Source organism: Akebia trifoliata, chromosome 7, assembly GCF_017979445.1.
Source record: "Akebia trifoliata isolate Shusen 1 chromosome 7, ASM1797944v1, whole genome shotgun sequence".
Taxonomy (NCBI): domain Eukaryota; kingdom Viridiplantae; phylum Streptophyta; class Magnoliopsida; order Ranunculales; family Lardizabalaceae; genus Akebia; species Akebia trifoliata.
Genome location: NC_141381.1, coordinates 30,634,701 through 30,658,023, shown reverse-complemented (window position 1 = coordinate 30,658,023; position 23,323 = coordinate 30,634,701). Strand labels below are relative to the sequence as shown.

At 32.7% G+C, this 23,323-nt stretch overlaps 1 protein-coding gene and 1 long non-coding RNA gene across 2 annotated transcripts; one reads left to right on the top strand and one right to left on the bottom strand.

Moving 5' to 3' along the window:
- The first annotated feature begins 5,631 nt into the window (after window positions 1-5,631).
- Window positions 5,632-15,127, top strand: LOC147398974 (uncharacterized). The gene is made up of 2 exons (XR_015180077.1): window positions 5,632-11,965; window positions 14,354-15,127. It is a non-coding gene; the product is annotated as an uncharacterized LOC147398974 (long non-coding RNA).
- A 2,580-nt stretch (window positions 15,128-17,707) lies between these two features.
- On the bottom strand, window positions 17,708-18,815 carry LOC147398973 (germin-like protein subfamily T member 2). The gene has a single exon (XM_086448354.1). It carries the CDS (start codon window positions 18,736-18,738, stop codon window positions 18,043-18,045), a length of 696 nt encoding a protein of 231 aa, XP_086304480.1. The 5' UTR covers window positions 18,739-18,815; the 3' UTR covers window positions 17,708-18,042.
- Window positions 18,816-23,323: the final 4,508 nt, after the last annotated feature.

Below are 23,323 nucleotides of genomic sequence, written 5' to 3'. Positions count from 1 at the left end.
TCCGTGTTGAAAAAAGCGAAGTGCTTATCGTTTCAGTACTTTTTTTCAGCATCAAAATAGTGCTGAATTTTTTTCACTTATTTTCAACAATAAGCGCTGAAAATAAACGCGTGCTATTTTGACAAAAGTGCTGAATTTAATTTTTTTCAGCAATAAACGCTGAAAAATAGCGCAAACAAACACCGCCTAAGTTATTACAAAACAGTTTGTAACTGTAACTGCTCCTTGATCCAACATATTTTTGAAATTGGTGCTCCCAATACCCGCTTCTGCTCGCGCACCTATACCCTCTCTTTAGTTGGTTTAAAAACTACAATATTTCTTATGTCGTCGATTGATTTTCTGAATTTTCTAATTTTTCATTCTTTTTTATTTCAAATTTCTCAAACAACTAGAATAAACATAATCCAATTAACAGACATTCTTTCATACTTTTCCTCAATAACTCATTGGTTATTTTATTTTAATATCATGGGTTGGGTTTTTGACCACCTCCAGTGTAAGAGATGGAAAACCAAATCAACCTATTTCCCTTAGTTGTTTGACATAGTGGACTCATCCAACAACCACAAGAAGAAAAAGAAGGCCTTTCTTGGGGAGATCGAAAGTTCATCTAGTGTTTCCTGGAAGAATGTTATTTGTTTTGGAGATGATTAGAGATCCAAAGTGTGTAAACATTTATATTATTCATGTAATCGAAATTAATTTCATGTAAAATTCCCAAAGATATTGTATTGTGAATTTTTATTGTCACGCCAAATTTTTTTCCCTTAATGACAGCCTAAATAATGAAATTATTTTACCCACACCAAACAAGGATACTGACACACAGTTTTTATTGAGATACTCTCTCTTACATTTCCATATTTTAAATGGAGAGCTTCTATTGTCACACCAAGTTTTGCTAATGCCACCCAAGATGTGTGGCAATTATTTGGTAATTTACATATAAATTTGGGGTGGCATTAGCAAAAGTTGGTGTGACAATAGAATTTCTCTTTATATAACTTTGGTCCATTTTCATACATGCATTCAAGAATAATCTACTAATATTTAAATTAAAATTTTCAAGAAGGAATTCAAGATGAGATGTAGGAGCAGAAATTAGAGGTTTAAGGGGAAGTTGATTATTCATTTGTGCTCGACCAAAGTAAGAAGTCTTGGGGTTTTGAGGTGAAATTGAGGGGCTATTGGGATTGACTTCTCCAAGTACTTTTGACTCCCATGGGGAGTCATAAGTGTTGCGGGAAAGATCCCTTCAACTGATCAAGATTAATATACTAAGAAAATTAAAACAGATAAAACAAAGAAAACAAAAAGATTTACGTGGTTCGACAAAATTGTCTATATCCACAAGCGACGATGATAATTCTTTTATTGATGAAAACTGCGAAAATATAATATAATTTTTAAGGTTTTTGAACTTAGAATATATATGGCATCCTAGGGACACATTTTTAATTATGAAAATATCCCTAGAAGTTGTACAGATGCCTAAAAAAAGAAGTACTACCGTGGAGGCTTGCGACCACCACATCCCCGACTACAAGATACCCTGAAAAAATTCTAGTTGGGGCCATAAAGCAACAAGAAGTACTAACACAATCGTTTGGACTTCCAATGCCAAGGGGTAAATTTGTTAGTTTCTCGAGGGCATTGATTTTTCAACAACAATTGAGAGTTGGGTGTATATCCCAACTAATCTCATTTTTTTTTAAAGAAAGCTAAAATGACTTCTATGAGCTGGTATTGACTGAAAGCCTGAAAATGATTTGTATTATGTGTTGACGGATTATGCCCGTTAATGTTTCGTGAATGTTAAAGACTATGAAGTTATGATTTGACTTGTTTGTCTAATCCTGTGGGCCTACACTTTTGGCCTTCATGACCACAACTTTATGCCTTAAAAGGAAAATAGAGGAAGGCATTTAATTTTCCTACCACATTTAACTGAATAGAGTCCTGATCATATGGCATACTCAAATGATTCCATGACGTGGGCAAGTTCGAGAATCGTAGTTTTGTACGCCTCGGAATACACTTTTTTATGGGGAAGAGTAATTGTGTATCCCAAGGTGTACAAATGTATGGTACCTGAACTTGTCATGTCATGGAGTCATTTGAGTATGCCACTTGGTGAGTCATATTATCGCGACTCAATTGGATATAGTTTAGTTGACTCGATTAAGTTTCATGAGAATTTTTTTTAATTTTTTAAAGAAACTCACAACAAAGAAAATGGAGATCTTGAGGGGAACAACCAAGAGGATGGGACCATTCCATGCCCCTGCATATGTATTGACAAGGATGATTAACCTAAACTGATTTGTGTTGGAATAATGAATGATAAGTTAGAGTTTGGGTTTGTCTCAAAATTTGGGTTCATGCTAACAGTTACATGGGTAGTTACAAAACATGTTCATAACAGTCATGTGGACAAAAATTATTAAGAGTTGCAATACATTTTTCAAGAGTTATGTACCTCTTCAAAGAGGTATATTAAATTTACTTTTTCCAAGAATTATGTACATCTTCAAATAAGTATATGAAATGTACATTTTCAAAGAATTATGTACTTCTTCAAAGAGGTGTATTAAATATTAATAGGTGTAGTACCCTTTCCAACAGTTATATCCCTCCATGAATAGGTGTTTAACTGTCATGTTTCTTTTATTTATAGTATATCTTTTATTGCATTTTTTATAGAATTTTTTTTTATCATTCTTCATACTAGTTTCATAGAGAGAGAGAGAGAGGGCAAATCATAGTTGTTTCGTTATTTTTGTGGTTTGAAGTGCTACTATCACAAGAAGGAGATCGTTATATCTTGGGAGATAGTCGTCAAAGATCGTAAGCATTAGTGCGGGGCGAATATTGTTTTAAGGACATAGAGTCAAACTCTAGTCTCAGTCTCATTCATTTTTTTTTTTTCTGTTTTTTCGTATACATCATTATGAGTGTTTTTGAATTTTATTTTAATTTAGTTTCCATTGAGTATTGTTTACTTGCTTTTTCAAGAAGAGAAAGCATACTTTCACATTCAATAAGAATAACAATGTACTGACACCACTTTGTCAACGTGGTTAAACTGACTAAAGAATTAACATGCCATGGTAAGTAACCTAAACAAGACATGCAAATTTACCACAATGATGCCTACCCACATCATAGAAGTATGAGATGAACAAACATGGTAGAATGTAGATATATCACAGACGAATCAACATCAAATAACTTGATATCGATCAAGCAATTTGTGATGTACCTAGGTATTCTAATATTTATAAATAAGGATGCAATTGAAGGCAAAAGTATACAATTCTTCCTATCCAATGCATAAACTTTGTCTGCACCGATGAGAACCTAAGTGTACTCAGGTGAGTTATAGTAACTAAAGGCATGACCAAACCTTTCTATATTTTGAGGAGATAAACGCGTTTTAGCAACTCTTAGTTTTATAATAGTGATCTCTCGGGCTATAAAGATCTGAAGAAATTGTGATTGTTCTTGATCTGATTTGTGGACGTAGGCACACTGTCGAACCAGGTAAATCCTTGTGTTTGTGCGATTTTTTATCCTCTTTGTTGTTTTGTTTTTTCACAAGGGTAAAATGTAAAAATTGATTACAGATATGAGAAAGAGATCTGACATGCTAATGGCTAAAATATAAAAATATATCACCTAAAAATTTATAAAATTACCCTTAAAACCTAAGATTGCCTAAAATCTATCGATTGCTAAGTTGACGTGACGTCAAATTTTCTTTTGTAATCCTCATGGTTTTCTTCCTAACCTCGCTACGATTCAAACACATTGAAATTGATTTTTATTTCGTTCATAAGGTGGTCCCTAAAGATCTCAATGTCCAATTCATCTCTACCAAATCTCAGATCGTTGAATCATGACTAACCAATTCAACATGCTACGTGACAAGCTTATGGTTCGATCTCTCCCCGTCTCGCTTGTGGGCAAACAATATGCTACGGAACGTCCCTTGACTTATTCAAATAACATTGGCTTTTGTTATAGGCTCAAAATTCAAATTTTAATATTTTGATATTTTGGGATTGCAGGGGAACACATTAATAAATATGGTGGCTTTCAAATCTGCTACACATAAATCTTGTAGAAGGTCAGGAATCAAGATCTGAAGAGATGTAGTGGTCAAGATATTTGGGACCGGTTTCTTGGTCTGGAAGATCCTATTTCCATATATAATGGTCTTTCTTACCCAACAAGCCGATTCCCATTAGGATTGAAGTTCTAACTAATCTGATTCTTCTTTAATTTGTTAAGCTCTAAATCAGCTCTAAGAAAAATTGGTGAGTATTTGAAAAATTGTGCAATATTTTCAATCTAAATATTTCATGTAAATTAATTATGGTTACATATTGTTTATTTCACATCCACAGATATAAATTTGAAATCTATCAATTACGTTGAACTCATCTTGGAATGATATTTCCAAAAAGATCTACCAATGGCACTAGTACTACCTCTACCTAGCCAACTCTATGGGATCCAACACCAAATATGCATGACTCAAACCTTGCCGAGCAAAGCCAGGATTGGGCACGTTGAATTGAACGGGACTTAACGACATGCATCACTTTGTTGGAGAACGACTGGATCATACTGGATTTTTTCTTCCATTGTCCAGGTATGATTCAGAATATGTGTCGCATATTTAATAATATGGGGGGGTAGTTGCACACTAATGGGCCGGATCAAGTGAAAATAGCCAAGCCCGAACCTGAATTGTAGTCTGCCCACGCAGCGAGCTTTAAGCTGAGCCTTTATATATATCTACTAGAATTCACCCGCAACAGCACAGGCATCTGCTTGGAGTTAAGGGAGTAAAAGAGGAAAAATAATAAAACTAAAGTGGTATTATTAGAAAAGGGGGAGAAAAGGAAATTTGAGGGATATTATCAATAGAGGAAAGATGATAAAGTTGGAGGAGTATTCTTGAAAAGAGAGATAGAAGTGGAATAACAATAAAATTAGAGAGTTGTTATCAACACCCCAACTTTTACTTATTACACTCAAATTAAAAATAAAGAAAATAAATGAATGGTTGAAAATTAGTAAAAGTTGAGGTGCCAAAAGAAACTCCTTGTTTTTTCACTAGATTTTTATGTTATAGATTTAGGATTATATATGAGCCTAATCATATTGTAAACAACTACTAAAATTGTTTGGATGAGTGTTATAATGTTTTCTAATGTAGATATTACATTCAGAACCTAACCTTGATAATGTTTGAAGAGTGTCTTATAATTTTCAATTGAGGGGTGATAAAAAATATAAGAAAATGGGATGTAATAAGTAACATTTGGGGTGCCAATAATAGCTCTCTAAAATTAAAGTTATCCTCGAGATTAGTAAAGAAATTAAATCCCAACCCCTCTTTATAAGGGGGATAAAGGGAGTGGGTCCACTGATGTCTTTATTACATGGGAAGAGGAGAAAACACAATAAATTTGGAAGGGTATCATTGAATCCCAGACCCTCTTTATATTTGGAGTAAAGTGGGTAGGGCCCACCCTTGTGTTTTATTATATAGATATAATATTAATGACATCTTGACCTTGGTCCTCTCTAATAGATTATTGGAAAATTATCTAAAAATCCTCCCTCATATTCAAGCACTCAACGTAACAAAAATTTCTTCTTTGTTCCCACCATTACTAAGATTTGTTGGGATCATGTGAACTGCCTCAATCATCTAAAGTTCATGGCCTAGGATAGATTTTAAAAACAATTAAAATTATATCTTGATCAAATGTTAATAATTTAGACAGTCATTGAACTCTCAAATTTAAAATTCAAATCCAATAGAGAAAAATTCCCATTTTTCTTTCGAAAGTTTTTCGGGACGAGAGGTGCTTGATTCAGGCTAAGTCTCAAAAGGCAATGTCCATGCATGACATGACAATACTTGGATCGTGTTGTAGGCAAGATTTATATGCTTACATATATATACTAGAATTCGCCCGTGCCTACGGCATGGGCATCCACTTTGGGGTTAAGGGGGTAAAAGTGGAAAAATAATATAGTTGAAGAGGTATTATTAGGAAAGAAAATAAAGTGGGTTAAAAGGGTAAAAATAATAATAAAATGCATTTGTTTCTTTCACAAAGCGTTAATTCTCAAAATTGGATTATTCGGGATATCACGTGCTTACAGTTGTTCCAATTGTCGTAACGCATTTTTTATCATTATTGCATTTGTTTCTTTCTCAATTTTGTATGCTCACCAATTGTTCCGTTATTATATTTTGTCGTGTACAATAAATGCTTTTATTTGTTTCACATTATTTTTCTTATAAGATGTGGAGGGTTCTCTTGCCAAACCAGACTTGAGCTCTTCTAGTTTTCTTTGGTAGGCGGTTATTGATTAAATGGGAGATGATGAAACACCTTGGAGGCTCTTCTATCAAAAACATTTGAGCAATTTAGCTCAATGTGCATGTCTTGACGGTCTTTTAGGAGTTAGTGGTATCGTAAAAAATAAGTGCATGCTTTGTGTTCGTCAAGCAAACACCAAGGGTAAGCCATCTTGTACATATTGATTTTCTTTTGACTTATGTTTCCTCTTTGCTTCCAATAATCTCCCTTGAGTAAATCTATAAGTTCTTTTCACACATTTATCTTTATGATTTTTTAGAATTGGCTTTTCCATTTAGTATTTCTTTTCTTTTTTTGGGTTAAGACAATTGGGATTTTACATGCGGCTTCATGGATTATTAGAATTAGAGAATTCTAAAATTTTAAAATCTTGAAACCATCAGTTGGAATCGATTTGATCCAACAATTGCCTTGAAGCCAATGATTGCAATAATTTGTGATTCCAACTTTAAGCATTTGATTGATTGATATTTTGGTGTTTGGAGTAGCGTGAAAAAATCTATATAGTAGAACAGAACGAATCACTTTCCAATGTTTATCTCCCATACATAATTAGGGGTTGGGATTTAATCTCCTCGTGAATCTCGAAGACAATTCTCCACTTTATTTCCTTTTCTCTTCTCCTCCTTTCCCAAGAATATCCATCCAACTTTTTTCCTCTCCTTCCCAGAATATCCCTCCAGTTTTACTGTCTTCACTTTGCTCTCATTTTTCAATAATACCCCTCCAACTTAATTGTCTTTCCTCAACTTACCCCTTTTCCCAAATGAGGATGCACGTGCCTATGGGCATGAGTAAACTGTAATTTAACCGAATTTTACATAATCAAGTTAAATGGTATTTGATTATTGATCCAACCCATTTTAGTGGATTTTGGGCTAAGCCATGGATTAACCCATGTTGTTGGGTGTATGAGCCCAATAATTAATGCGGACCACTTGGATTTGTTGGATCATAGACCCTATTTGCAAAAACTCAAACCCAAACCACATGAGGCCCGCCCTGATTAATGAGCCCCAATTTACATCTGTGATCCAATTTTGATTTAGGATGCTTTTCATTAGTTTAGAAAGCTATAGGGGGCTGTTTAAATTTTGATCTTTTGTAGAGGTTTATGTAGATTTTCTTTTCTTCAGGCGTCCCAAAAATTTGTCGACAATAAATTTCTTAGATCTACCTTGAGATTTGTGAAATAATATTGTATTGTCTTCCCTTTTCTCCCCTTTTTCAAAAATGCCGATGCCTGTAGGGCATGAGCGAACTCTAATTTAATAAATATATCACAAAAATTCAAAGTTAACTTGTTATGTCCTAGAACAAACTTTGCTTGTAATGTGATGTTGATCACACTTTACATGTACAATATATATTATGCCTAAGATCAATCTTTTGAATTTCTTGATTAACATACACGCTTTCCTACTTTTCATTAATAAGTCATTCAATCATTTAATACATCATGGGTTTGGTTTGTTTTTTTAGGTGATGGTCACAGGGTTTTTGCCCACCTCGAGCCTTTTCACAAAAATTAAGTGTATTCACTTGGCAAAATCTCTTATATCAATTGTCCAACAAAGGATATATTGGCTTAGGAAGCTAGAATACACTGTCGAATTGGAAATGTAAGGGCTCTAGAGATAAACCAGTCACCCTATATCATGTAGTTACTACTACTTGTTGGAGTCATCCAACAAGAAGAAGAAGAAGGAGAAGAAGAACCAAGGTTTTTCTCAGTGGTCGATCGAAAGTTCATCTGGTGTTTCTTGGAAGAGAGTTTTTTGATGATCCAAAGTGTCCAGAAATCATTTTCATGTAAATTTCTTTTAATGATATTGTATTATGAATTTATATTGTCATGCCATTTTTTTCTTAATTACAACCTTTATAATGAAATTATTTGTACCACATCAAATAACGATATAGACACACCATTTTTATTTGAGATATTTATCGGGCAGACTTATTTGTTGCAATTTTATTACAAAAATTCCCTTACTTTATCAAGTTTGCTACTTGACCAAACCTTACTGAATCGTGCTACCATAACTAATTTAGTAAGATTTAAAATCTTACTAAGGGTCGTTCGACCCATATGGATTATCAAATTAGCCATCCAGTAACTACCCTTCTAGGTTTCATATATAAACTCAGATTAAAAAAAAAAAAAAATACATGTTTGAACTTGATCTTATGTGTTGAGAATGGATGGCTACCTAACTCCTAATTTTAAAACTAAAATTCAACTGTGAAAATTAACTTTTTTTTTTTCTAATTATTTTTTTGTTAAGGTCTTAGGATTTTGTCCTATATAACTCTATGACATAAGATCATGTTTTTGTATGCCAGAATTGATGTGGATAGAATCCACTCCTAGTTATGTTAAGTAATAAATTAATCAAATAAATTTGAATTTTCTGACGTGGATCACCACTCTAGGGTTTGCTTGCTAACAAACTTGATAAAGAGGAAAAACAATAAAGCTAGAGTGATATTATTGGATAAGAGGGAGAAAAGGTAATTTGAGGGATATTATTGAAAAAGAGTAATAGAGGAAAGATAATAAAGTTGATGGAATATTCCTAATCAGAGAGGTAGAAGTAGAAAGACAATAAAATTGAAGAGCTGCTATTAGCACCCCCCAAGTTTTACTTATTACACTCCAATTAAAAATAAAGAAAATGAAGGAATGGTTGAAAATTAGTAGAAGTTGAGGTCCCAATAGAAGCTCTCTTGTTTTTTTCACTAGATTTCTATGTTATAGATTTAGGATTATATATGAGCCTAATCATATTGTAAACAACTACTGAAATTGGTTGGATGAGTGTTATAATATTTTGTAATGTAGATATTATATTATAAACCTAACCTTGATAATGTTTGAAGAGTGTGTTCTAATTTTCAATTGGGGGGTGATAAATAATTTAAGAAAATGGGATGTAATAACTAAAATTTGGGTTGCCAATAACAGCTATCTAAAATTAAAGTTGTCCTCAAGATTAGTAAAGAAATTAAATCCCAATCCCTCTTTATAAGGGGGATAAAGGGAGTGAGTCCACTAATGTCTTTTATTACATGGGAAGATGAGGAAACACAATAAATTTGGAAGGGTATTGTTGAATCCTTGGCCCTCTGTATAATAAAACATAACGATTGTCTCCTCTCCCCACCCCTTATGTTTATCTCACATAAAGAGTGGTTTAGATTCAATCTTGCACATATCTCAATGAATAATTTCATTTTTTCCCCTTTTCTCTCCTCCCACTCCAAGCAACACTTTCAACTTTATTGTTTTTTCTCTTCTACTCATTTTTAAGAATATCCCTACAAGCCCCCCTCAACCTCAAAGAGGATGATCGTATCGTAAGCATTGGCAAACTCTAATCTATATATTAAAACATAACGATGGACCCTACTTTTTTTATCCCCCCTGATGGAGAGTGAGATTTAATCTCACCATGAATCTAGGGGATAACATTTAGCTTTATTTTATTTTCTCGAGAAAACTCTTCTAACTTTATTGATTTTCCTCTTCTACACTCATTTCCAAAAATACCCCTCCAACTTTATTTACTTTCCTCTACTGCCTCTTTTCCAATAATACTCTATGTTTTTAAATCAATGACCTCTCGACCTTGGTCCTCTTTAATAGATTACTGGAAAATGATCTAAAAATCCTCCCTCATATTCAAACACTCAACGTATCAAAAATTTGTTCTTTGTTCCCACCATTACTAAGATTCGTTGGGATCATGTGGACTGCATCATTGGCTAACTCAGACTTCAATCCTCTAAAGTTCATGGCCTAGGATAGATTTTAAAAACAATTAAAATTATAACTTGATCAAATGTCAATGAGTTAGATAGTCATTCAAATCCAATAGAGAAAAATTCCCATTTTTCTTTCGGAAGTTTTTGGGGACGGGGGGTGCTTGATTCAAGCTAAGTCTCAAAAGACAATGTTCATGCATGACATGACAATACTTGGATCGTGTTGTAGGCCATATTTATATACTTACATATATATACTAGAGTTCGCCTATGACTCCAACATGGGCATCCTCTTTGGGGTTAAGGGGGGTAAAAGTGGAAAGTATAGTTGAAGAGGTATTTTTAGGAAAGAAAATAAAGTGGGTTAAAAGGGTTTTTAAAAAAATAGTAAAATGCATTTGTTTCTTTCACAAAGTCTTAATTCTTGAAATTGGATTATTCGGGATATCACGTGTTTACAGTTGTTTCAATTGTCGTAACGCGTTTTTTCATCATTAGTGCATTTGTTTCTTTCTCAATTTTGTACGCTCACCAACTGTTCTATTATTATATTTTGTCGTGTACAATAATGTTAGAGGAGTATTCTTGAAAAGGGAGGTAGAGGTGGAAAGACAATAAAATTAGAGAGCTGTTATTGACACCCTTGCTTTTACTTATTACACTGCAATTAAAAATAAAAACAAATAAAGGACTGGTTGTAAATTAGTAAAAGTTGAGGTGCCAATAGAAGCTCTCTTGTTTTTTCACTATATTTCTATGTTATAGATTTAGGATTATATATGAGCCTAATCATATTGTAAACAATTTGGATGAGTGTTATAATGTTTTGTAATGTAGATATTATATTATGAACCTAACCTTGATACTGTTTGAAGAGTGTGTTCTAATTTTCAATTGGGGGGGTGATAAATAATTTAAGAAAAAGGGATTTAATAAGTAAAATTTGGGATGCCAATAACTGTTATTTAAAATTAAAGTTGTCCTCGAGAGTAATAAAGAAATTAAATCCCAACCCCTCTTTAAAAGGGGGATAAAGGGATTGGGTCCACTAATGTCTTATATTACATGGGAAGAGGAGGAAACACAATAAATTTGGAAGGGTATTATTGAATCCCAAACCCTCCATATAATAAAACATAATCATTGTCTCAAAAGGCAATGTCCATGCATGACATGACAATACTGGGATCATGTTGTAGGAAAGATTTATATACTTACATATATATACTAGAATTCGCCCGTGCCTACGGTATGGGCATCCTCTTTGGGGTTAAGGGGGTAAAAGAAAAGTAATATAGTTGAAGACGTATTATTAGGAAAGAAAATAAAGTGAGTTAAAAGGGTTTTTTTTTTTAAATGCATTTGTTTATTTCACAAAGAGTTAATTCTCAAATTGGATTATTCGGGATATCACGTGCTTACAGTTGTTCCAATTGTCGTAACGCGTTTTTTTTATCATTATTGCATTTGTTTCTTTCTCAATTTTGTATGCTCACCAATTGTTCTGTTATTATATTTTGTCGTTTACAATAAATGCCTTTATTTGTTTCTTAATATTTTCTTATAAGATGCGGAGGGTTCTCTTGCCAAACCAGACTCGAGCTTTTCTAGTTTTCTTTAGTAGGCGATTATTGATTAAATGGGAGATGATGAAACACCTTGGAGGCTCTTCTATCAAAAACATTTGAGCAATTTAGCTCAATGTGTATGTCTTGATGGTCTTTTAGGAGTGAGTGGTATCGGAAAAAATAAGTGTGTGCTTTGTGTTCGTCAAGCATACACCAAGGGTAAGCCATCTTGTACATATAGATTCTCTTTTGACTTATGTTTCCTCTTTGCTTCCAATAATCTCCCTTGAGTAAATCTTTATAAGTTCTTTTCACACATTTATCTTTCTGACTTTTGAGAATTGGCTTTTCCATTAGGCATTTCTTTCTTTTTCAGGTAAGACAATTAGGATTTTACATGCGGCTTCATGGATAATTAGAATTAGAGGATTCTAAAATTTTAAAATCTTCAAACCAATAGTTGGAATCGTTTTGATCCAACAATTGCCTGGAAGCCAATGATTGCATAATTTGTGATTCCAACTTTAAGCATTTGATTGATTGATATTTTGGTGTTTGAAGTAGTGTGAAAAAATCTATATGATATGACAGAACGGTTCACTTTCCAATGTCTATCTCTCATACATAATTAGGGGTTAGGTTTAATTTCATCATTATTTCCTCTTCTCTTCTCCTCTTTTCCCAAAAATACCCATCTAACTTTTTCCTCTCCTTCCCTAAATACCCCTCCAGTTTTATTGTCTTACCTTTGCTCCCATTTTTCAATAATACCTCTACAACCAAATTGTCTTTCCTCAGCTATCCTCTTTTACCCAAAGAGGTTGCATGTGCCCATGGGCATAAGTAAACTCTAATTTAACCGAATTTTACATAATCAATTTAAATGGTATTTGGTTATTGATCCAACCCATTTTAGTGGGTTTTAGGCTTAACCATGGACTAACCTATTTGTTGAGTGTATGGGCCCAATGATTAATGTGGGTTATTTGGATTTGTTGGATCATGGGTTTTATCTACAAAAACTCAAACCCAAACCACATGAGACCCGTCTTAATTAATGGGCCCCCGATTTTGATCTATGGTCCAATTTTGATTTAGGATGCTTTTCGTTAATTTAGAAAGTTATGGGGGGTGTTTAAATTTTGATTTTTTGTAGAGATTTATGTAAATTTTCTTCTCTCCGGACTTGCAAAAAATTTATTGACAATAAATTTCTCAAATCTACATCAAAATTTGTGAAATAAGATTGTAAATAATTTTATTGATTTTGATGAAAATGATAGTACAAATCTCAGTATTTTAATCTGATTTTCAGTTAAATACAAAAATAAAGATGATGTATATAGCTTTCTTCTCTTCGGACTTTGCGCGTGAACGGTTGCTTTTACAATAACTTTATTTGTGTTTGATTTTCTTAGAGGCTTTTGTAAATTTTGTTCTCTCCAAATTTCTCACTTTATTGGTGGAAAAGGTTTTCTTAGCTTCTGGAAAAGGGTTTTAAATTTGATCTTCTTTTTAATTAGAGTCCAATCTCTTGAAGAGTTTTACTTTGTTTCTGGAGGAGGGCTTTAGATCTTCTTCTTCTCTAGAGGGAGGGCTTATGTTTTCTAAGAGAAAGTAATCAAGATCTCTCGTCTTTCCTCAACTGTAAAGGCGGAGCTGATGGGGCAATTGCCCCCACAGAACTTTGAGACATCCCTATATTTTCAACTAATTACTTGCCCCATTTGTCCCCACTCCCTCACCTCTCTCCCCATTTGCCCCCCACACCCTCAACTCCCTCCAATCCCCCCCCCCCCCGCCCCCTTTTGTTCTTCAACTTTCTCTTGACCGGACCTTCTCATATACTAATTGGAAATGACCTAAATATCACTTTCTTCAACTTCTAACCAAAAACCTCTGAATATCTCCCTAAAACCATTCATCTTCAAGCTCTTCAATTATACAACTAACCATAGTTTGCCCCCTACTACAAGAAAATCTTGCTCTTCCCCTGCTCAACTACCCCATTTTCCCAAAAGAGGATGCACATGCTTGTGGGCATGAGAAAATTCTAATTTAATAAATATATCACAAAAGTTCAAATTTAACTTGTTTTGTCCTAGAACCAACTTTGCTTGTAACTCGTTGTTGATCACACTTTACGTGTACAATATTTCTTGTGCCTAAGATCGATCTCCTGAATTTCTTGATTAACATACATGCTTTCTTACTTTTCATTAATAACTCATTCAATCATTTAATACATCATGGGTTAGGTTTATTTATGTGAATTCGCTTGGAGAATTATCTCACATTGGTTATCCTCTAAAGGATATATCAACTTAGAAAGCTAGAATACACTGTTGGATTGGAAAGACAAGTAAGGGCTCTAGAGAGGTGAACCAGTCAACCCATATCACGTAGTTACTACTACTTGTTGGAGTAATCCAACAACAAGAAGAATAAGGTTTTTCTCAATGGCCGATGGAAAGTTCATCTGGTGTTTCCTGAAAGAGAGTTTTTTGAAGATCCAAAATGTGCTGAAATCAATTTCATGTTAATTTCTTTTAATGATATTGTATTGTGAATTCATATTTTTTTACAACATTTTTTTTTAAATTACAGCCTAAAATAGATATTGAAATTATTTGTCCCACACCAACAAAGGATATAGACACAAGTCAGATAGCTGAATCTTACGGGTCAAAAGTTCGGTCTATCGCTTGTAAGGATAGAAATAAGATGTGCAGTCTCCAGCAAGAAGCAAGGAACCTCTCTATACCGGCCATGGATTGTGATATCTGATGCTGTGAACCTGGTTTCTTTCACAATTGTTGCTGTATTCTTTGTTTCAAGACTGTTGATTGGGACTATGGAGGCTATAGCTTTATAAGATGTGAAACAAAACTAAGTGAGTTACATTTGTAGGCACGGATTGTGCTCTCCGTTCTTACATGGCTGGAACAGTAGGAGGAAGCATCGGGTTGGATGTTGAGTATTATTGACGTTGGGAATACCGAACAGATCTTATGTCACATGTTACAAGACTGCTAAAGACTTGTGAATCTGTCGATGCTCGACATGACATTGAAAAGGTTCTAAAAGTGGGATTTTGCACTTTGCATTGCTCGCAACAAGAAAGTGCAAAGAGGTTGTTGGATCATATTGAGTTAGCCCTGGTCAATCCAAAGTTCATTTGATGTTTCCTGGAAGAGAGTTTTTTGAAGATCCAAAGTGTCCGGAAATCAATTTCATGTAAATTTCTTTTAATGATATTGTATTGTGAATTTATATTGTCTCAGCCATTTTTTTCTTAATTACAACCTTTATAATGAAATTATTTGTACCACACCAAATAAGGATATAGACACCATTTTTATTTGAGAGATTTACCTGACAGACTTATTTGTTGCAATTATATTACAAAAATTCCCTTACTTTATCAAGTTGTTTCCTGACGAAACCTTATTGACTTGTGCTAGCATGACTAATTTAGTAAGATTTCAAATCCTACTATGGGTCATTGGACCCATATGGATTATCAAATTAGCAATCCAATAACTCAACCTTCTAGGTTTTATGTATAAACTCAAATTCGAAGAAAAAAAATACTTTTTGAGCTTTAGTTTGATCTTACGTGTTGAAAATGGATGGCTACCTAACTCCCAACTTTAAAACTAAAATTCCAACTGTGAAAATTTCTAACTGTTTTTTGTTAAGTTCTTAGGATTTTGTCCTAAAAAAACTCTGACATCAGATTATGTTTTTGTATGCTAAAATTGATGCGGATAACAAACTTGATAAAATAAGGTGTGGTGGGTAACAAACAACATAAAGTAAGGTTCTCTTGGAGTTCTAAGAACTCTAATGGAGTTTTAGTTGAGTTTGAGTAAATCTCTCTTTTTATTTTTTTATTCTTTCTTACATTTCTATATTTTATATAACTTTATAAATTTTATATAACTTTGGTCTAGGACTCTCTCTCTCTCTCTCTCTATATATATATAGGTCCCGTTCAGCAACAAACATTTTGACAAACATTTTGGCAAAACATTTTTCAAAACATGGGTTAGAGGTTTTGGAATGGGCTGATTTTTGTTGAGGATGATCTCTACGATGAGGAGATCATCTTCACCAAAAATCAGCCCATTCCAAAACTTCTAGCCCCAGTTTACAAGTTGAAAAATCGTGGACCGTCCATTTTTTGTAAATCATTTCTGATGGGGTTAGAAGTTTTGGAATGGGCTGATTTTTGGTAATGATAATCTCCTCACCGTAGAGATCATCCTCACCAAAAATCAGCTCATTCCAAAACCTCTAACCCATATTTAAAAAAATGTTTTGCCAAAATGGTTGTTGCTGAACATTTCCCATATATATATATATATATATATATTTTGTGTTCTATTCTAGCAAATTTTACCAAAACACGCCTAACATATCAATTATTATCAAAACGGTGAATTGTACATCTTATTTTACTAAAATGGTAAAAATAGTAATTTTCATATTTTTACTATTAAAAATACATTTTGTATTGGAAAGATCATTCTGACATGAGATCAGTATTTATTTTATACAGTGTCAAATGGATTTTTCTGACATAAGATCAGAAAAGGATATTTTCGATAGCATAAATCTGAAAATGAATGTTTTTATCATTTTGATAAAATACAACATTGTCAAAAATGATAAATTATTGATTTCAAAAATAAGATGTATAATGTTCCATTTGATAACTAAGTTTGAAAAGTTATCCGTTTTGATAAATTTCTCTACATTTAAACTAATCATGCAATATTATAATTAAAATATTCAAAAAGGAATTCAAGATGAGATGTAGTAGGTTGAAGAGGCAGTCGGATTACCCAATTGAGATTAAGACTTTTAAAGGGGTAAATTTGACATTTTTTCAAGGACATTGATTTATCAACAACAATTGAAAATTGCGAGTCGCGTGGTTTTTCATAACTAGTCTCATTTCTTTAAAGAAAGCTAAAATGACTGCTAAGTAAGACCTGGTCTTGAAGGAAGGCCTGGAAAAGATTTGTATCATGTGTTGAATGGCTATGCCCATTATTGTTTCATGAATATTAAAGACTTTGACTAGTTTTGCAATTATTTTATGTGGGCCTACATTTTTTGCCTTCATGACCACAAATTTACGCCTCAAAAGGAAAATAAAGGGAGGCATTTAATTTCCCAACAATCACTCAACTGGACATAAGTTTACCCGTTAGGTTTCAAGGTGACTTGGCCTCAAAAGTCGATTAAAAATGAGTATAATTGAGGACATTTAAAATTAGTGTAAATAAGAGATAAAATAAAATTAAAAAAAAAAAAATTTAAGAAGATTTGGATATGTACCACAAAATAATAAAAAATCGATAACAACACAAATGAGGATGAGCGGATGAGTGCTCTGATGAACATGTCTTCAATGAAAATATAGTTTATGATAGAATTAATTGACAAAATAAGATTCACTTGCTGGTCCCATAAATTAGACTAAGTGTAATTAATGTCAATATTATCGATGCTTGGACAAAATTATAATTTAAATTAATTTTATATAAATTTTCAAATAATATCTCAAATCCAATAAATATTAAATGTAAAAATTAATTATTTATTTAAAAAAAAAGAATTAACTAATATAAGTCATGTAATCTAAATAAATAAAAAAATTAAATTCCTAAATATGATAGAAACAAAGAAAATATTTTTCAAATTCATGACTAGTTTCCAACATTAGTTTGGATCCCTTCATGAAAAGATTAATCTTCTTTTTATTCTGTCTTGCATTGTATCTGTTGTTTGTGAGGTATTACATATCCCCTAGGGATTTTGGTGAGATATGGTGTTCTATGAGATTGGTTGACTTGTCCCATTAGTCGGGCATAAGGGTTCAGACACCTCGTCAGTAAAAGAAATTCAAACAAATATCATAAAACATGCATTAACAAGGAAGACAATCAATGAAACCAAAATGGTAGTTTGCAGACTTTCTCCAATGAAGCCTCGATAGAAATAAAAAGGTTCAATGTTTATTTACCACATAAAACTTTAGGAATTGATGAAGTTTCTATCACCACACTAATTATTTACCAAAACACACCATTAATCATAATGTTATACAACACACCAATAAGGATAAAGACACCAAAAGAGAAGTTGGAAAAAGAGAAGGGAAAGAAAAAACAAAAAGGCTTCTTCCAAGGGGTGTGGTCATTAAAACATATAGAATGATAATTCACACCCCAAACACCTTGTCATGTGTTATAAAAGAATTGGTGTGGCTATATAAGCTTTTCTTACCAACCGGTAGAAGGGGATCCAAACTTGGATTGTATAAGATTGATGACTTCTTCATCTACTTGAAAGGCCTTAGTTAAAACCTCATTAGGAATAGAAGGCTCTGAAGCAAACAAAGTGAGGGGAAGATTCACAACCCCAGGCATATGGCTATTAAAAGCAGTGAACAAAAGAGCCTTTTTTGGGCCCAAGTTGTATTGAAAGTGAACCAAACCCTTTGGAATCACAAACATCTCTCCAGCCTCCAAAACCTTAGAGTAGAAAACATTTGAAGTGGTCACAAATCCTACAAGTACCTTCCCTTTGATGATCACCCCTGACTCAGTTGCTCTAGGGTGTGAGTGAGGTGGGTTGACTCCACCAGGTGCCAAGTCAACTCGGTTCATTGAAATTCCAAGTGTGTTGAGACCTGGGAAGGAAAGAACATTGCCTGCAGTGATGTTGGACCCAAAGATGTTTGTGGTGTTACCCTCTTTGGTAAAGCCATCAAAGAAGAAGTCATTTGATGTTGTGTGAGAGTCGGGCTTGCAAGGGTACCCATTAATGGATTTGGTGGATTTCAAGTCTGCAACACAGAAGTCTTGAAGTTGGTCAGGATCTGAAGAGTGGCAAGAAGAAATCAGAAGTGTTGCTGATAACAAGAGGGAAAGGAAGAAGAGAGGTGAAATAGGAATAGAGATGATCATGGCTGCCATGGGCTTTTCTTTGTTCCTCAAGAATTGATTGGTTTTGATATTTTTTGGATCGGTTTCATGGTTTAGAAGATAGAGTTTCCTTACATTATATAATAGTATTTCTAGCTCAATAGGGGTAATTTTTAGGTTTCCCTCTAGGTTTTGGAGAAAATTAAAGACACCCTTTTGGTTTCTAGCTGATGAAGGATAACCCTTGTGTTTTGGAGAAAATTATAGACACCCTTTTGGGTTTCCAAACTGATGAAGTACCCCTTGACTTCAATCTGTTATGACAGACGAATGAAAATGACCAAAGTACCCTTCAAACTTCATTGTATTGCCAAATTTTTTTTATTTTTCTTATTAAATCCCATTATCTTCAACCTCCCAAAAGTTCTTCATCGTGATTTAAAAATTGAACTGGACCAACAGGACAACCTGATTCTTAAAAATATCGATACAATTGACTTTGAATCAATGTATTATAAAAAGTTGTAGACTTTTTGAAAATCAACAATTCAATCCTACGAATTGTCGGTTCTGATTATTTAAAATTAAAATATTACTATTATTAAAAATGATTTTTATTATAAAAAAAAATTATAGAAAAAAGTTAGAAACCTTTGTAGAGTTCAAGAAAATAAAATGGTTTCAAGAAAATCTTTAATTCTTTCGTGGTTTTTTTTTTATTATCAATTCACGAGAATGTCCATCAAATTTTTTTTTCTTTAGTTGATTTCTTATTTTTATATATTCAAAAATTATATAATAAATACAAATTGATCCAATTGAATTGAACCCCGATCTCAAACCATTTGAGCAAAATTTCAATTTGACTATTAGTCCAATTTTTAAAACATGGGTTCTTTGGTTGAAGAGGATGGGTTTTTTGAGAAGATAAAAGAAGTTTGATAATAAGGGTATTTTGGTTATTTTATTAATGTTGAATGACAGTATGGTGCTGTTTGTTAAACTGAAAAAAATAAGTGCTGAATAGCATTAAGCACTGAATTTAAGTGCTGAAAAAATTGTTTGTTTAGATGTTGAATCATGTTTGTTACACATTGCTGAAACTGATAAATTGTCTTTGTTACCCTTACAATCATATTATACATTGTTTACACGTTTCAAATACTTATTTATTATCAAACACAATAAAATATATTATTTTTTATAAAATTAAAATACAATTTATTTTTAAATAATAAATAATACTCAAATAATCTTCAATTTATAAATAATAATTTCTATTTATAAAAACCCACAAATTTCAAATTAAAAATAATAATGTCATACAAGTCACCAAAATTTGAAATCAACTTTAAAAGAACTTAATTTTGGATGAATAATTTTCGATGGAAATGAAGGATGTGTAATTATAAAAGCACCCTATGAATTAATAAGGACATTCCACACTATAGCCATTTTTTGTTTTGTTTTATATGGGTTAAAGTTTTTGGAATGAGCAAATTTTTAGTGAGGATGGTCTATATGGTCTAGAGATCATCATCACTAAAAATCAATCTATTTTGAAACTTCTAACTTGTTAAAAATAGTTTTTTTTTTTTTTTTAAAAAGGGATAATTTACGGTTCTTGAACTTGTTTTGATAGGGTTAGAAGTTTCAAGATGTGCTGATTTTTTGTGAGGATGATCTCCTCATTGTAGAGATCATCCTCACCAAAAATCAACTCATTCCAAAACTTTTAACCCATACAAGACAAAATAATTTAGTTATGGTGTGGGTTTATTAATTTGTGGGGTGTTTATATACTTATCCATGGGATATAAGAGGTAATATCCTTTTAAGAATAAGGGCATACTTGTCCATGCTCAAAAAAACAAAGGGCATACTTATCCGTGTTGAAAAAAGCGAAGTGCTTACCGCTTCAGCACTTTTTTTCAACATCAAAATAGTGCTGAATTTTTTTCACTTATTTTCAGCAATAAGCACAAGTAAACAAACGCGCTATTTTGACAAAAGTGCTGAATTTAATTTTTTTCAGCAATAAGCACTGAAAAATAGCGCAAACAAACACCACCATGATATCAAGGGAGGTATGTCATCTGTTTGAAAATCTGGGGGGCATATGTAATATTCACAAAAACTGAAGGGTATGATTAAATTATATTGACAATAATGTGTCACAATGTTGGAAGAGTAGAATAATACACAAAATGACAGATTTATTATGGTTAGTTGGCTTTGAAATGGAAAATAATATCTCTCAGTGGTGGGCCTGGAAGCAGGAGCCAGGAAAAAGAGAAGGAAAATACTAAAGTTGGTTGGTGAGATTTTTTTTTTTTTTTTTGGAGAGATTAAGACGCTAAGAGGGTATCAAGTTGATTTGCTGTTTTATTATTACAAAAAGTTTGATGTCCACTTGCCAAGTTTGAATTCTTCACCTTTATCATTTTAAAAGCTCAATTCCTGGTTTTATACACAAATAATCAACAAGATTGATGAATTTAATTATTAGATTTTTTTTTTTTTTTTTGGACTGATTCTTAGTTATCGATTTGATCATATTTTGATACTCAAATCGAACGTCCATGTAGCATGGATTAAATTTATTTATTTTTAGATTGATAAACAAGAAAATTTTGAACAATAAAATACTAAATATTTGAAATAGTCATGTGTTTTCTCAAATTAAGTGATGGTAATCTCATGGCCTTGGTCTTCGTTGAGAAACTAATATAAATATTCTAAGTACCTTCATTTTCTATCCTTATCCAATAACTTTTAATGTATATTTGGAGCTCAGTATGAAATCATACATTCGATGTTAAAATTCTACCTGTTTTTATCCTCAAACTTTAAGATTAGATAGAATTTAGAGAAAAATAAAATATAATGAAGTTTTTAAATAAAAAGATCAAGAGTTTTCTATAACAAGTTAATTGATGTTAAAAGTGATGGATTGAATATAAAGTCGAATAAGTTGAAAAAAATTAACATAAAAGTTTAAGAAGACGGATTTTGAAAAGAAATCCAGATTTTGGGCACTAATTTTTAATCTTTCACAGTATACCAAGATCAAGGAATATGTCATAGTTTGAAAATATTTATCAAAACGTGTGTTTTTACACTTTTATTTTAGAAAAATGCTTTATTACCTGCGTTGGATACTAAGTCCAACATTGAGTTGACCTGGCAATGCATAGAAAAGCATTGATTTTCTAACTTGTATCACGAGAAAATAAATCTATGGTTATCTATGCATTCCCAGGTCAATGTAGTGTTGGACCCAGTGTTCAACATAACTGTAGCACGGCTCTTTATTTTCTTACGTGGGAGTGTATCTTTAATGACGTGTCCGTGAGCTCTTTTCACAGCTTTTCTTACGCGTTAAACCAACACCAAATTGGGAGCATATCCTCTGCTGCACGTTTCCCCTATAGCTCTCTATGGCTTTTGTTCTACAATTCATAGAACATCAAATTGAATAAAAATAACACCACAGATCTCTTGAATTCATGGTTTAGATTAGATTCCCAAAAACAAAAAAAAAATTAAAAAGTTTTTTTATGCTATAATCTAGTGTTGAAAATTAAACGGTCATCGAGCTCCTAAACTTTAACGATTGGATAAAAATTCCTTGATGATGTGGCATACCCTCAACTGTTGGTTGAGCTACAGAGGAAATGCGCCATAGAGGATCCATTCCCCACTAAATTCTTTCTTAAAAGGTGATTGATCATTTTATAAGACTTCGAAAATTTCATTTAAAAAACATTGAAAATAGCAAAGCGATACAAACCTCATCTGAGTCAGAAATTTAATTTGTTGTACTCTTAAAAACTTGATGTTATAAAATACTTCAAGTGTAACTTGATTGATGAAAATTTTCTTAACACTCAGACTAGATACTTTTGAATGATTGAATATGATCATGGATTTGATTGTGCTTTTTCAAGAGAAGACCATCAAAATTTTCTATTCATGAAAGCAGCAAATTCACATAATGTGATGCTTTAAGTAATTATTAATAATATGTCAGATAGTTAACATTTTTCCTAACCTAATAGAATAATGAAAATTTTATCGGCATACCAAAGAACAATAAGGGCAAGTCAAAGAGTAAAAATAAATAAAAATTGGCACTACATCATTTTCTTCTTCTCTTGTCTTTTCCAGTGATTCAAACGTCGCGACCTTCTCTTTCTCTTTCTCCTTCTCTATTTTTTTTCCTTCCTCTTCTTCTCCTTGATCTCACTTTCCCTCTTTTTTTTTTTTTTTTTTCTTCTTCTTCTTCTTATCTTTTTCCTCATATGATCTCTTCTCACCCTTTTTTTTTCCTCTGCTCTTCCAATCTATCTCCCTTTCTCTAATTTATTTTTTTTCTTCTCATCTAATCTCCCTCCCTCTTTCTAGTTTTCCTCTTCTCCTTCTTGTCCGAGTCGTTGAAGTTGTTGGAAATGAGAAGTGTGCCCTTTGATATGAAGTGCCCACAACAAATTTGAGATTTTTAGAGGTGCTCCTAAAAATTGGAGGGCCCTTAAACTATATTTGGATTAAAAGAAGTGGAGAGAAGAGAAAAGATATTCAATTTCTCCCCACTATGTTTGGATTGATCAAAGAGAACTTGGGATAATTTTGAAAT